The sequence below is a fragment of the Plutella xylostella genome, chromosome 31, assembly GCF_932276165.1.
Source record: "Plutella xylostella chromosome 31, ilPluXylo3.1, whole genome shotgun sequence".
Taxonomy (NCBI): Eukaryota; Metazoa; Arthropoda; class Insecta; order Lepidoptera; family Plutellidae; genus Plutella; species Plutella xylostella.
In genome coordinates, this window is record NC_064011.1 from 1,818,070 (window position 1) to 1,834,870 (window position 16,801).

Here is a 16,801-nt window from a genome sequence, read left to right on the forward strand (position 1 = left end):
GAATTTTGTGATTGTATGATCCAGCATGGCAGCATGACCTACACGTAGATTTTTGTCGGGTCTAGATATCAATGACTGTCCGGCAAATCGAGAGAAGTCCAAAGCTAGTATAGGTACCAACCCCAATCTAAATACATTTTGCGTTCAGTGAGGCCCTCGCCTTTATCCAGCAGTCATCGCTTTACAAGCTGATGATGGTGATGAGGATGAATATGATGATCAAAATCTTTATTATTCTTCCTATCAACAATGGCAACACTAAATTTGACGTTTTCGACTTTCTGCTTTGACATTTTTTTGGAGTTGAAAATAATCGTCCACCCTTCTCTCGTCGCGATAGGTGGAGTTTTAATATTTTCCTACCTAAATTCGAATAAATAATGCTCTCTTTTCACTTTTGGAAAGTATTTTAGTAGTGCCTAATTAGCATCTGTAGATAACGCTACACTGTGCCGTTACTTATACAGTTTCGTGATAGTGAAACAAAGGCTGAGTGGTTTTTTTAGGTGTTCGTAATTGTGACCATGAAACCATTGTGCTACAAATCTGTAAACCCATAAACGATGAGTGCGAGTGTCGCGGAGGATGCCTCCAGTCCTCTACCGGACGGGCCGAGCGTTGTGGATCCAACCGTCTGTAAATCACCGAGCCGTGACAGCCTAGATAATTCCAACAAGATTCAAGATGAGAAAGGAAAGGAGGCTGAAACTTCCCCTAAAGTGCACCCCATGGCTTTCACCATCGACTTCGGCGAGGGGAAGCAAGTCGACAAGAGTAGACTGGAGGAGCTGGCTCAGAAGTCAAAGGCGAGACATCAAAGGATACAGTCGATGTCTGCGAGCCTCACGCGGCCTGCCCCGGTGGTCACCAAGCCGCCCGTCAGCGCTAAACTGCCGCGGAAAGCCCAAGGGTACAACTCTGAAGGCTACTTCTCATCAGACCAGGAAGACTGCCTCTCCGGCTCCATCAAGCTAAAACAGAGTCCACTGGCACAAAATGTAGATAGAACGCACATAACCAGCCCCAATACTCATAGGAATCTTAAGTCGCCAATCGTAGAGCCTCTTTTAGCGAAGAGAGTGTCCAAAAGCCCAATTGTTGACAGTATAATGTCGAGAAGTGATATCCTTCCTTCCAGGCAAAGCCTGAACCTTCCATTGAAGAACACAAACAGTTCCTACTTGAGGGATGTCCACAGGACACCTAGCTACGGCAACCTTGCATCCAGTTATCAACCTAAAAGTACAATGCCAGATATTATTAGCCCTGAAGCGGTTATGTTGACTGATATCTCTAGTCCAGAGTTAGATATACTAACACCAGATAATGGTTTGTCCACTCCTGAGCATGGACCAAGAAGCCCAGTTATTCGTAAGGCAAGAGCCATGTCAGAAACTCCAGATATGTTGTTTAAAAAGGTGATTGAAACCACTTTGTTTATTGATGATGAAGTGGATAGGGAGTCCAATAATTCATCAACTGGGACTTACACTATAGAGGGAGATAACTACACTGAGGAACAGAAGGCTAGAATGAGTATTGATAGAAAGTTTGGATCAGATATGTTGACAGATACAATGAAGGATACATTGAAAAGGCAGGCTGCTGGTGAATCAGACCCAGAACTTGTATTTGACTATCCCACTGCCATAACTAAAGAGCCTCGAAAATTACGAAGTCCACTATTAAGCCAAGAGACTTTTGACATACCCACAAAGGTGTCAAAAGAGAAGAATGTTCTAGAAATATCATGCTGTTACGAATCTCCTACAGACCATGACCTGGCTGCTCAAACTAGTAAACAAATTAAGTCAACTAGGAATTACTTAGAAAAAATAAAAAACAGGGTACGAACCATAACAGAGAAAACATTCGCAAAACATGAACCGGAACCTGATCTTGGTAACTTCACTTCTGTCACCACATCAGGTGTGCTAAGCTCTAAGGCTCCTGTTAAAATCGAATTTCACAACCGCAGACGTTGCAGTCTAGCGAAGTCAGAAATAGACCAAACCGATTATGTACATAGACTATCACGAGAATCATCCGTACCCATATCATTGAGCACAACAAAACCTCCATTTGAAGAAGCAAAGTTTGAAAGCACGGCTCTGCGTAACACTTTGAAAGCTTTACGGGATGACTGCGGGGACCACGCTGAGATATCTCAGGACCAAGTAGTAGGGAAGCTGTCCAATATGAGCCTAAACCGGTGTAAAGGAGACAAGACGTGGATCCAGGATTGGGCTGAGAGTGTTAAGGAGTATAACAACAATTCCCTCAGCAAGGAACCTGTTTTGACTAGTGTTTTTGTTGGTGATCCTGACAGGAACCCTTTGAGCCCTAGATGGGATGTGAATAAGTGTAAGTATACTTTAATTAATAATTATGTTATAAGGTAAAGGGGAAACTTAATTTATAAGGGGTATATCCTGAAATATTCAACAAAAGAGATGATTAATTTTTATTCATGTCCTCTATGACTCCCTAACTGGGTTCTAATATGAAAACGACTGGGGGTGGATCCTTTTTTCTGACTTTACAAGATTAGTTAATGTACTTTGACATCTAATACCTACATTTTCGGTACATATTCAACCTTGGAAATTCCCACAGACAAACCCTTTCATTTCATATGAGGTCCTTTTATTGTCCGCAAATCAAACGAGCAAATAATCTACTGCTAGTATTGGTATTGGACTAATTTCTACACTCAATTAGCTTTGACCTGAAACCCTAATTAGAAACAAATGGGAGCAACATCAAAGTACCCAGTAATCACCATCACTAGGTAATTTACTTAACCTTATTCCAGTGCTAATCCTAACTGTAATCTAGGTTTCCTAGATTACCTATTCTACTAATTAATTGAAGGGTACGGTCAGCTGTACACTTTTGTACCTTGTCAATCTGAAACCACCTAATATCCATTCATTGAAACATTGACGGTTGAAGGTACAGAAGTGTATAGCTACTTATGCAGCTGACCGTACTTTAAAAATGGGCTTTGGTGTAAAGTATATTTCATGTCATGTATCACCCCTCTGTAGTATTTTTGCACTGGAGGGCATACATTATTTTTGCTGACTGTACTGAACCCAAAATGCTAAAACAATTAATAAAATTAAAATGCTCTCTCTGTCTCTGACTGCCACACCCTTCATAAATATGTGATGAAAGCTGTTGTCAGCATGCCAACATATTAAATACACTTTATCTATTCATGTGCTAAATACCTACCTTAGGATTGAATAAGCGGGCACGATTTTGGCACTATGTATGGAAGCAATTAGTAGAAATGTTTTCGTGAATATCTCGGGCCTTGGATTTTTAGGACTTATGAAAACAGGTTTTCCTCAACCTATTAGCACTGACGAGCTTCTTATATGTGCAAGGAACATAATACTCTTATATGTGGCTACTTCTATGCAGTGCAGTATATTGTACCTACTCAACCAGTAACTTTAACAAATCGCAACTTTGAAAGATAAAAACTCTCTGACCTTACCTAAAATCCCTTTAACTATTAAAAGGTATTACAAAACTTCTTACAAATGTTATAGAATCGTAAACCGGATACTATGGCCAAGGTTAATACTGCTCGCTATAAACAAAAGCCAATCTCTTTGAAGTAACTAGTTTTATGCATACCTTTCCGTTCAGTTGTTGTTTTGAAATAAAACGAGGATTTTTAATTTCGTCATGTAAAATCGATCATTTATTTATAAAAAAATGATTACAAAGTGGGATTGAATCCCAGGCCAGCCACGCGTTTTGTAAATAGGCCTATGGCTATGATGCTACCTTTTATCCCATAAATTCCTCGAGAGTTTTTTAAAATGTCAAACGCTTTCAGGAAATAGCCAATAGTTTGTACATTTTTTACATGAGCAATTATTAAAGATACCTTATAATATTAGTTCTCCTCACATTTAGCATCATATTAAGGGGGTTACTATGGACGGGCATCCTCTGTTAATAATTAATGCGGTGCGGCCTCGCTTTACGCCACATCCTACAGGCAGGGCTGAAGTCTGGATAGATAGACTGGCTTTGTTAGACCTCCCTGGATTTTTAGACATTAATCGTATGCAAACGTGGGATTCATTCTTGTTTTTGGACGTTAGAGTGTTTTTCCACCAGAGATGTACTATGCTACGTTGCTTATGTTATGGATGGGTTTGATATCCACCAATCATATTCATTGGTCCATATAGCACAGCACTGTTGAAAATGGATTTCTTTCATATCATCACAGCATAACTGCATAGCATATAATATCTCAAGGTTGTCTGGTACAGATTGCTATAAGCAATAAGGCCGCCTTATTTTAATTTTTAAGTTTTATTTTATACTAGATGTTCCCGCGAGCTTCGCTTCGCCTTAAAAAGTTTTCCCGTGGGAATTCCGGGATAAAAAGTAGCCTATGTTCTTTCCCAGGGTCTATACCATATGTATACCAAATTTCATTTAAATCCGTTCAGTAGTTTTGGCGTGAAAGAGTGACAGACAGACAGACAGACACAGTTACTTTCGCATTTATAATATTAGTTAGGATTTTTTTCTCTTTTTGAGCAAATAAAGAGTATTGTATTGTATTGTAATACCTATTTGGAAGAAAAGCATTTAAGGGTGCCTAGAAATCTCTTGAGTATTTGGTTGGGATATAGGCGAAAATTTAGTGCATCACTGCACAACCTACTACCTACATTACAATGCGTTAACGATTATGTTATGCTATACGTATTTCAATATGTAGGTATTTATTACGACATGATTTAAATGTAGGTATAGTTATCACTACTAATTGTTTACGTACGTGTCTTATGCCGTTTTAGTGTTAGTTTATCTCTTGTAGTAAAAATTACATCGTTCTAGCATTATAAGAAGATAGTATAGTCAGGTTTAGTACTTATACATATTATAAACGGGAAATTAAATGTAAGTATGGATGTTCGTTACTCTCTCACGAGACGACGGCTGTGGAGCGATTTTGATGTAATTTGGTATCTAGAAAGACACCCCGGATTAACTGAACTCGAGGAAAATAATACTTTATATATATTAGGCATCGAAGTAGATAGGTATTTATTTATTGATAGCAGACAGTTTATATTCTACTTCGAACCAATAATCACACCAACTTTATTATAGGGATTGTTACCCTTACAGGTGCTACCTGTAAGGGTGTTTATAATATGGTACGGATTTGATCAAGCATTCGCATCGCACGTCATTATTTTATCGCGTTTTTACGCGTGCGGGGCACGAGGCGTGATAGATTCCGCACGATATTACAACAGCCTAAACAATTTTTGTATATGTAATATTTTTTTTCAAAATGTAATTTGTGTTGTTGCAGGCGGGTCCCGCGCCTCGCTGTCGTCAGCTGCTACGCCCACCAAGATCCCGAGCCCGGTGGGCACCCTGCACCGGCGGCAGACACCGGTGAGTCACTTACATCATCATCATCACGACCCATCACGTCCCCACTGCTGGGGCACGGGTCTCCTTCCAATTAAGGAAGGGTTTTAGGCCTAGTCCAACAAGCTGGTTGGTGGACCCTAACACAAGCAAGCTTGTGCTGAGAGAGTTGTCGGGCGACCCGACTGTCAGATGTTTTGAAGCTGCCCGAAGGCCACTGACTAGGTTTACGACTGTTGCCAAAACAGCAACCGGGACACACGGCTTAACGTGCCTTTATACACTTTGTAAAAACCCTATGACATCTGCATTAACTTAAATTAAGCGCAGTCTAGACTCTCGACAAAACTACAAGAGAAGCAGCGAAAATGAGAGTGCAGAGTCAGCCTGTACCTGGTTTTAATAGTGTCGAGACCCGAGACAAAACCTCTCGTAGGGAGTATGGAGCTGGCTTTACTCTTACTTTACTTTATGTTTTATGGACGTGGTCTGAAATAAAATTTTATTATATTCTATTCTATTCTTTACGTTGGTTACGCTCAGTTAGTTTGTAAAATCGGCATCGGCAGTTACTCTTCAGCTTTGTTTATGATTTAAACTAGCACCCTAAATTTAAATAATGTGGTTTTTCATATTGCAAACGTTCTTATTTGATAGGTTGTTAATACCAGCTATAAATAATAAATAAAAATACCAAAAACAAGTTATATCTATCTATTTGTGTCAAAACATCTATTATTCGAGGTCAAAACGCCAGTTAAAACCAAATGCGGTAGGAAATAGGCTATTGTTATGCTAATACGAGACATATTCGCTAGTAAGTCTAGTATTTCGCGATTTGGCTAATTTTCGCATAAATACAGCCTCGAAAACTGTTTAGCATTTGTGGCGTAATGCTAAAATTTTGGAAGTCTAGCTCTTTTAAGTGTTTGTTGAAAAACTTGATGATTTATTAATTGAATTTAATTGAGCAACTGTTTACCTATAATGTGTGAATAAAATTAAGTTGTAGATATACGTACATGCAGTTTATTAATACAAAGTTGCCATGTTTGAACAGCCTACGCCAATTCGTCATCAGACGAGACGTAGGTATGTATGAAGTATGTAACTTTTATACGTATATTGATGATATCACTATAGTAATAATAACTTAAGTGGAGTCGAATTTATTATTTGCATTAACAGTTTTTAAATGAAATTATGTGTAAAATCCTTTTAAAATCACTTTTATCGATCAAGACTTTCTTTTCCATTCGCAACTACGTTTCACAGACACACAGATACACACGTAAAACCTATAACGTCCCTCTTTTTCTATCATTGGTCAAAGGAAGTTGCAAAGTGCACCCACAGGGCAGGTGCAGGGGCGTATTTAAAGATTGCGCGCCCTGGGCTGCTGTGGTTTTCCGCCCCACCAAGGAATGAAAGAAAACAAAAAGAGCAGTCAGTGTAGAGTACCTACCGACCTACATATGTACAAGAACATTGTGGTGATAGATTTGCATAGATAATGATATCTTCCGATATTTTTTATGATATTTTTCTCATGATATTTTTCTGTATAGACGAGTACATTTTAGAACGTTTAGAAATAAACTTGTACAGGGCAACTGAGTGAGGCAATTTTTTTTCCTTTAGATATCCTTAAAAAAAATACAGAGGCGGAAGAAATATACTATTCCACCGGTTCAGAAAAGAACAATGGCCGGCTTTCATGTTTAAAAAATCCAGCGCTGCTCGTCACCATAATACCTCGGAGTGACGCTGGATAGATCACTCACGTACAATTCCACTGCCAAAACACCAAGAAGAAAGTCAGCTCTTGAAACAACCTTCTGCTGCGACGGCTTACGTCTATCAGCTGGGGCGCCTGTCCGCAAGTTCTACGAACAAGTAGCCTAGCACTCTGCTTCTCAACACTAACGGTAGGACTGGTCCACCGATTTAAAGTCGCTCAGCGTGCTATGGAGAGAGCTATGCTTGGGGTTTCTCTGATGGATCGTATCAGAAATGAGGTTATCCGTCAGAGGACTAAGGTTACCGACATAGCTGTCAAAATATGCAAGCTGAAGTGGCAGTGGGCTGGTCATATCTGCCGAAGAACCGATAACCGTTGGGGTAGACGAGTTCTTGAATGGAGACCACAAACAGGAAAACGCAGCGTGGGACGCCCTCTGCTCGCTGGACTGACGACCTAGGTACCCGCCTAGGTCGCCAGTCCGGTAGTGGTTGGATGAGGAAGGCCGAGGATCGAGTGTTGTGGCGCTCCTTGGGAGAGGCCTATTTCCAGCAGTGGATGATTATTGGCTGATGATGATGATGATATGGGCAAGGTCCACATATGCTAGAGAAGTAGATTTTGCTCTTAACGACACAGTTCGTATAGTAAGGGGATGCCTCAAACCGACACCGCTCTACAAAGTCTACTCTCTGGCTCGGATAGCAGCCCCGAGCATACGGCGAAAAGTGGCATGTTCTGTTGAGAAAGCCAAACAAGAATGCGACTCCAGACATCCACTGTGAGTAATCACATACTGCGGCCCCTCCCGCCTTAAGAGCCGCAAAGCTTTTCTAAATAGTGAGGTGTCCTTAACGGATGAAAACCCACAAAACGCAAGGCTAAGGCTCTGGGAGGAAAAGCAGCCCCAGGATCCTTTCCTACCTCTTGCTCCCGGTAACAGTCTCCCCTGGCACATTTGGAAGACTCGAAATCGGTTGCGAGCAGGGGTAGGCTGCTGCAAGGTCAATCTTTGCAAGTGGGGCTATACCGTTGGTACATTTGCGCTCCTGTACCCTGTGCCCTTTCACCTGCACTCGGGAAGACTTACTCCATTTCAACCAGAATGCTATCAAAGTTGCTTCTTTTTGGTCTGGAAAAATTCAAAAAATTTCATGTTCACTGACACGAAAGAAGAAGAAGTGTAGATTACCTACCGACCTACATAAATGTATAAGAACATTGTGGTGATAGATTTGCATAGATAATGATATGCAATAAAAGAATAAATAAATAAATAAATATCTTCCGAACAAAAAAATAAGATTTTTCTGGATATACGAGAACATTTTAGAACTTTTAGAAATAAACTTGTGCAGGGCGACTGAGTGAGGCAATTTTTTTTTGTCTTTAGATTTCCTTTAAAAAAATACCGAGGCGAAAAAAATTTTGACTATTCCACCAGTTCAGAAAAGAACAAAGGCCGGCTTTCATACTTTAAATCATATTTCTTAAGACATGAAATCAACATGTGGAAAGATGGCTCGGGGCCATTCTAGGCTTACGACCTAAAATATTGTTCTGTACTTTTTTAATACTCTAACCTAAAGCCCAAGGGCGGCCTTCCGGCCGCCCCTGGACCGCCCTTCGCCGCCTGCCGCCCCGGGCTGTAGCCCTTTTAGCCCTAGGGTAAATACGCCCCTGGGCAGGTGGTTATACAATATCGATTACAGGACCCAGTGGCTCCTAGAAAACTTTTTGTGGTTTCCGTTTCCGTTTAGTAGTACCCCTAGTACCCACGGGTTTTGATAGTGTGCGTTAACTATGGAACTTTATGTTTTTTTCTTAATAATAGCGAAAAAAGATTTTCAGTGGGAATTCGGGATAAAAAATAGCCTTTATGTTTGTTCTGCTTAAAAGGTCTAATTTCATAAAAAAATACCTCACTAAATATTAAAAAATATTAGTAGCATATGGCACTTTTAGGTTGTAGGGTACCGTTTTTAATTGGCCATGCTACCAATTTATGATATGTATTTTTTATAATTTATTTTGAAAATATAGACCATTTTAAGGAACTAATTTCGTTATTTTTGTATTTTATTCATTACAACTATTTTAAATATTTATTTAAAATTTGGCCGGCTGAATGTATGTATGACGTCACATAACATTACATATGCAGAATAGAATTTATCCTTGCCTGCGCCACAAACTACAAGCAAGTGTCTCTTAACGTCAGTGAGGCAACAGTGAATGTCATTGTCATCTAACTCTAAAATCATAACATTGTTAACCCTTCACCTGTCGGCGGCCATTTTTCATATTTCATCATTCAATATCGTTATTTTCGGGATGCAGGAGAAAAATACCACAATTTGTATATGTACTACATACCTACTTAATATATTATTTATTTAGATAATATCACGAGAAACAAGATTAAGTTAGGTTAAGTTCAACGATTTCAAAAGGAAAAATACGCCCGTCAGAACGTTTTGTCAAAAGAAAATGACACCCGCGCGCTAGCTCTAATTCATACAAATTATGACCGATTTATGAGATTTTAGGGCCAACGCGAGGGTGCCATTTTCTAGAGCGGTTGGGCCTGTCCTTACGCTAGTAATATACATATAAGTCAATGGTTAAGTAAGTGATGATTCGGCCAAAAAAGTTTAGACCATACGAGTTATGCGAAACGAGTTTTGGTCAATAAAGATTAGGGAAGATGAGGGGAACCCAGTTAGGATAATATAATATGTAATTCAAAATTTATTTAGGTAATTCTTTATTGCACAAAAATAAGAAATAAATGTACAAAAGGAGGGACAGGAGGTACAGCAAAACTAGTACAAAATATTATTTATATTACTTACACTAATAAATTAAAATAATACGCTTCGTTGATCATTTTTACTATTTAATAATTTTTGAATAACGTGCCTCATTGAGGCGAATCGAGCACCAGGTTTTATAAGGATATAAAGGTCGTTTGGCAGCCGATTTAACAGCCGATATCATTATTATATTAGATTATTAGATTATATGCCATCCTTGTCGTTTTTTTTACACTTAGTTGAGGTTAAAGCAACATAAATATAGTTCACATAGGCAATATCGCTCACTTAAATACGGCAGACCAGTAACACCTTTAGAGAAGGCGGGACATAATATGTGAGCTATTTATTGTCCACCTTATAAAGGTTGGTCGTCAGCCGAGGGGTTAAGCTTTGGGCAAATTTCGAGAGTCAGATTTTTCGAAATGAACCGATCTTGTTGCCATCGTAGTATCCGCTGGTTTATTATTTATTCGTGGTAGAGTTTCAAAACAAGGTAGAAAATAAATCTTCTTGTATTGCCTCTCCACCATTGGAAGTCAGCTCTTTGCAGCGCTCTGTATTCTTGGCTAGTTTAAATATTTCTTCCACGGTTTTTACACCGGTTCACTCTTTGATATTGCACAGCTACGTCAATTTCCTCCTTCCAGACCTTCTCTTTCCTTCTACTTTGCTCATTTATAAATTAAATCAATTTTACTACTTCTAACCTCTCTGTAACAAATGGCAAAGATAAATAAACACACGTTTTGACGTTTGAGTTTGACATTAACTGTTTTTTTGTAGGCAAATGCCACAGAGTACTTTGTTAATTGGCAAATGCATTTTGTGCATAAATCCAAATTTACAAAAAATTTAAAGGGCAAATGAAGGTTATTAGTTTTTATGGTTTTTATTAAATAATTCAAAAAATAGAGGCTTATTTTAAAATCTGATAAGTAGAAATTGTACAGAAAGCATATTCCTCGAAACGGTTTTAAGCATTCCATTCTTGTTCAGAAAGTTAGCATGGCCAATTAGGCATGTAATTCTAAAGGCGTGTCCGCATTGGGCGCATGTCACCGCGCGGGAGCGGCGGTCGCAAGGTCGGCGAAAGTGAATTAATTAGCGCTTTATGGCGAGCCTACGCTTACTGTGTACATGATGATTATTTTGAAGTTATAGGTAATTTCTAAAAATATAAATTTAAAACCTTAAACTTCGTGAAAGACCCATCCCGCCTTTTTTCAGCTGAACCTATCACCAAGTCAATGTAGCTATGAAACATTAGTAGGTATTAATTTCCTCTATTTCCGTAGGTATTTATAATGTTGGTACGACTTGCCAATTACATCACAAAGTCTAAGTCTAAGTCACCTTAGGTTAGGTTGGATAGTAGAGATCGCCTTTAGCGATAAGTCCGCCTGTTTGAACTAGTTCTAAGACCGAATGTTATTGTAAGTGTTAAACTGCTGCTATTTCGGTCTACGCTTTCGCCGTAAGAAAGCCGTATTAACCATTATCATGACTGTATCAAATCGCTAAATGTTGTAAGTGACATGTTTGATCTATTGTATCATCATCATTAATGATGTTCAAACAGATCTCGCGTCCAATTATAGTGTTACCTTTCTGACATCATTTCAAGGGTAATAGCAGTCATCAAGTCATCATCAGATTTATTTTTAATAGCAGGTAGATAATACATACACATACACATACATCCATCCTGACGTCCCTCAGCAGGGACAAAGGGCTTTGAGAAGATTTCTCCATCTGACTCGATCTTGGGCAGCGGCTGCGAGATCCTCCCACTCCATCCTCATAACCTTTGCCTCACTCTCCACAGAACGTCGCCAGGTTGTTTTTGGGCGGCCTCTTTTACGGCTTCCAGGTGGCTGCCAGGTGAGTACGCGCTTCGAAGGAGTTTCTCCAGGTCTTCTAAGGGTATGCCCCAGCCACCTCCATTTTCTAATGAGGATTTCTTGGTCGATAGGTTTCTGCTTGGTCAGTCTCCACAGTTCCGCGTTTGAAATGGTTCGTGGCCAGTAAATCCGCAGGATTCGCCTTAAGCATTTGTTGACAAATACTTGTAGCTTGCTGGATAGTAGATAATATTATGAGATAATACCTACAACGAATATTATTAAAAGTTTAATTTAAGACTTTTGACTGTTCTAAAACAACTTTTTTCATTCATACCATTCATAAACCAAAAAAAGTATATTTGGAGTTTTAGTAAATAAATATTTACAAACCATCTCTAGAAAGGATGTGGGATGATTTTAATCTTATTTTTTAAGGGAACAAAATATTACTTAGGTATTTGACAAAATAAAATAAAAAAATAAACACACTGTAGAAAGTTATTATAACTGGACTTGTATGTGTGTCACTGTCACAGCTGTCAAAATTATTGGCACACATGCATTCAAATATTTGTCACCATTTTTGGGTAGTGGGTAGCACTGGTTCTTAAAGCTGAGGGTACCATTTCCAATATACCACGGGTTATACATATACAGGGTGTTTGAAAATATGTAGGGTGTAATAAGACGAAAGGGCAGTGTGAACAGTGGCCATTCTAAACAACTTTTAACCTTCTAAAATAGTTTTTTTTCGTGCGGATCTTAGATTTAACTTATCTTCTAAGTGTTTAGATTACGGCACATTCCATCCAGAAGAATGTTATGTGCTATTGTGTTAAAAGGTCAATTAATAGGCTTTATTCTCATCCTTGTGATGATTCCATCCACCATCTTGACAAGGCGCAGCGTAGGCGGTCAAACCAATAGAAACCGTCAAAGCTAATATTATTTTAACATAAATCTTACATAAATAAGTAAATAGAGGCATATTTACGCCTTCTCAAAGTTTAATTATTTATATTGTTTAGGCCTACATAACAATGAACTTAAGTACCAATTTCTCCATAGTCGGTTATCTAACCGACAGGGATTGATTTATAAATTAAACGTCATCTCCATATAAAATTCATCATAACAGATGTGTCAAAAGTCAACCACTACTCCCTGGTTATGCTCTAACCGACTATGGAGAAATTGGCACTAAGTCTTGCTCAACGTCAATTTAGGTATTAACAACGCTGAATTCCATAAATAAGCTATGCTAAACTTGACGTTATCAACTAGTATCACCTAATCCATTTCACCACAGTGACAAACCCTAGGCCAGCTTTCCTGTTTGTCATTGACACGGTAAGAAGAAGATTTTAAACAGGAAGTAAACATTAAAATAACATGTTTTCTAGAACGGTACAAAACATTTTTAAGATGATTTAATAAAACAATTTTCCGTATTGAGAGAATTTTAATTAATCAAGAATCTAATTTACGAAGTAAAAGTGATAGATGTAATGCGAAGTGGCTTTCTCGTGAAATTATCGTGACACTCGATCAAAATTTAAACATTTTTATACCGACCTACTTTTAATATGGGTACTTTTGATTGACGACCGATGGCGCAGTGAGTGACTGACTGCTGTGCCGAGGGTCCCGGGTTCGGTTCCCGCCCGGGGCAGATATTTTGTTTAAAAATACATATTTATATGATTTTTCTCGGACCTTGGGGGTGTTTTGTGATATCTCCAACCCGCCTGGCAATCAATTTATGGCAAGATTATGGCAATAACCCTGCAGTCTTGGAGGAATCCCTTTTCTTCAGTGGACTATTAACTGGATGTGTATTATACCACAGAATAATGGTAGATAAGAGTATGACACCGAAATTCATAAGGTGAAAGTGAAATATTTTAACTTTTCCATCGACGTTTTCTAACTGTTGCGTAAGATTCGATTTTTCTCACAAATGTACCTATGGAGTCAACTAACACAGTATCCATTTGGAAATTGCTTTATCATCTTCGGTGTTTTAAAATACATTAGGAATACAAGGTGTATGAATACATCGTATTGGATCGAGAGAAATAATGGTTGCCATTACCATTCTAAACAACTTTTGTTCTAAAACTTTGTAGAAGATACCTACTTATAATATTTTAAAAGTGCATAAATACAGAAGTGCCTACGAAAGACTCACCCTGTATATGTATGTTTGTTACGTATCCACTCAGACACTAATAGATTTAGATGAAACTTAGTTTATACGATCAGTCTGAATAGCCCAACTGCGATGACAAACGGAAAGGAAACGGAAGAAAAACTTTTATAAAGTTTTAGATTACAAATCAGAATAACAAAACGTAGACTACACTACTACTATGCTTAGGTATATCAGCTGTCCGACACCCATAGCACAGGCCCTGTCTAGTTTTGAGTCGGATAGCCGTTGTCAAACTCAAACTCAGACTTAAAATTTTTTATTCATCGTAAAAATATAAAATTTTCTGATGAACGTCTATTTTTACAAACTACTCTCAAACTCAGTGGTCCCTACATAATATTTAATATTATTTTATTACTTATCTATCTACCAACACGAACAAATTGATAAACGAGACAGCTATACCTCCACTCGATACGAGTTGAGGTCCGAAAGTCTGAGTCACCATCATCATTGCAAAGTGAAAAGTACCTCAATTTATCTCCTTTTGTTGTGTTCAAGCTACAGTTAATTTGTGAGCTCACCTGGAGCGATTCTGCTAAACTTCTTTAGACTTTCTTAAAAAACTTTTAGCACTTTTATTTTTTACTTTAACATAAACGTCTAAATATATATATTTATCTATAGTAGTTCTAAATTTAAATTATTGACAGCCTGAAGCTATTTATGTATGAGCTTACAGTGACAACAAATACAAAAACATTTTTCTACGTACCTACCTTAGATTTCATGCTACATATTTAGACAGAATTCTACGGATTTTACTCTTACAAAAATGATTTCAATATCACCAATTCATCGGTTCATACAGTTATGTAACACATCAGAAACAGTCAACAAACCATAACACCAATTCACCAATCAATTCTACCATCCAATTCTAGACTCCTACATCCTCATCCACAATTCCATTCTAAAATTAGCGGAACTGACCCCCGCTAACAGTTCATGCGCTTTTTTGGTCGTTTTTTTGCGCGCACAGCGACGTACACCTTCCATGCGCGCTACATTCGCACGGCGTGAGTCATGGGATGACGCACTGTGCGCACACGTCAGGTGGAATCATTGTTCTGAGGCAATCGAGCGTGTTTTACCATGCTGATGGGAAACAGGGCAAATAATGATGATGTACTTAGACGACCTTGTGACCTTAGACAGGTATAGTTCGGTCTGAACCACTTGATAATTCCTGAAGTTAGCTGCGATTAAACTCATTCTTACAAATATTGACACTAAACTTGTTTACTTTAATAAAGCACAATTGTGTAAAAGCAGCTAAATTCAGAAACTATCTAGTGGTTTGCTGTATCGAAGACTTCTTGGGAAAGGCCTATGTCCAGAAGTGGACGATTTTTAGTATGATTACGTACCGTGGCATATATTTTAAGACCATATATGCCTTTAGTCATTTAATGGCACTATAGAGGTTATTTTTAGCTAAATTTATGCAACATCTGCTGAGAAGGAAGGAAGGTCACTATTTTTCAACATGCAGATGCTGACATATACCTTGAAAAATAGCGACCTTTTATCTACATATCCAACATTATCCGGTAAATACCTAATTAGAAGGGCGATATTATTATGATAACTCAAATGGTAATGTGACCGCTTCTCACACCAGAGATGCGGGTTTAGTCACTGTTTAAATTATCTCTTGCATCCAAATATATGGAGCGTCCGTAGTCGAGCGGGCCTCAGTGATCGTAACTGATCGCTGAGGTTAAGCAACAACTGACACGGTCAGCCATTGGATGGGTGACCAATTTCAAGTGGTGCTTTTCTGGACGCTTCCGTGCTTCGGACGGAACGTTAAGCCGTGGGTCCCGGTTGCTGCTTCGGCAGCAGTCGTTAAGCCTAGTCAGAGGCCTTCGGGCGGCTTGAAAACATCTGACAGTCGGGTTGCCCACTTACCCGACAACTCTCTCAGCACAAGCTTGCTTGTGTTGGGGTCCACCAACCCGCACTTGGCCAGCGTGGTGGACGAGGCCTAAACCCTTCCTTCATTGGAAGGAGACCCGTGCCCCAGCAGTGGGGACGTAATGGGTCGTGATGATCCAAATATTGTAGTTAGTTTAAATAATGTACTATTACCTACACATATTTTACACTTTATAACTTAAGCAGAACCCCTGGTTTTATGGGAGTTTGTCACGGTATTTATGAAATTAATAGACTGTATTCTTATCGCCAGCCAACAGAGGTCGAATGCTGCAGGCCTCTCCCAAGGAGGACCACAACACTCTGACTTCAGCCTTCCTCATCCAACCGCATTGTATTATTATATTGACACTCGATCAAAAACAGATTTCATCAAATCACCAAGAACAATAAACAACAATCACAATATAGCCGCAAGAATGAAAGGAAGCGCTCTGAAGGGTTACTCTAGCTATAGTCAAAGTCAAATATTTTATTCATCGTATAAATATAAAATTTTCTGATAAACTTCAATTTTTACAAACTACTCTCCGTTCGGATAAGGGGGGGCTCTTTCTGTCTACAGCAGTATACAAAAACCGAGTGCATTTACCACAATGAGTAAACTTCTTCATTGCATTGAAATAAAATTTTACAGGCTTTGTAATCAGCCTTTTTTTAAGTCATTAATTTTCTCTGAGTGTGTCGTTTAAGAAACTTTAGTCCACTAAAAGAGGTAGAGTCGTGGTTATAGCTTATACCAATTAATGGTCTAGTACAGCTATACTCAAACTGCGGCCCGCGGGCCGCATGTGGCCCGCCGGGCCTTTATCAATGG

At 38.8% G+C, this 16,801-nt stretch overlaps 1 protein-coding gene across 3 annotated transcripts in view; it reads left to right on the forward strand.

Moving 5' to 3' along the window:
* Nucleotides 1-290: 290 nt before the first annotated feature.
* Nucleotides 291-16,801, forward strand: part of LOC105398144 — a 30,851-nt gene continuing 14,340 nt past the window's right edge. For all 3 annotated transcript variants that reach the window (XR_007268120.1, XR_007268121.1, XM_048632268.1), the window contains exons 1-2: nucleotides 291-2,364; nucleotides 5,363-5,448. Coding sequence is in view for 1 of the 3 variants with exons in the window: in XM_048632268.1 (XP_048488225.1) it covers nucleotides 564-2,364; nucleotides 5,363-5,448 (1,887 nt within the window). In the remaining 2 variants the exon portion in view is untranslated. The remainder of the gene's footprint in view (nucleotides 2,365-5,362; nucleotides 5,449-16,801) is intronic.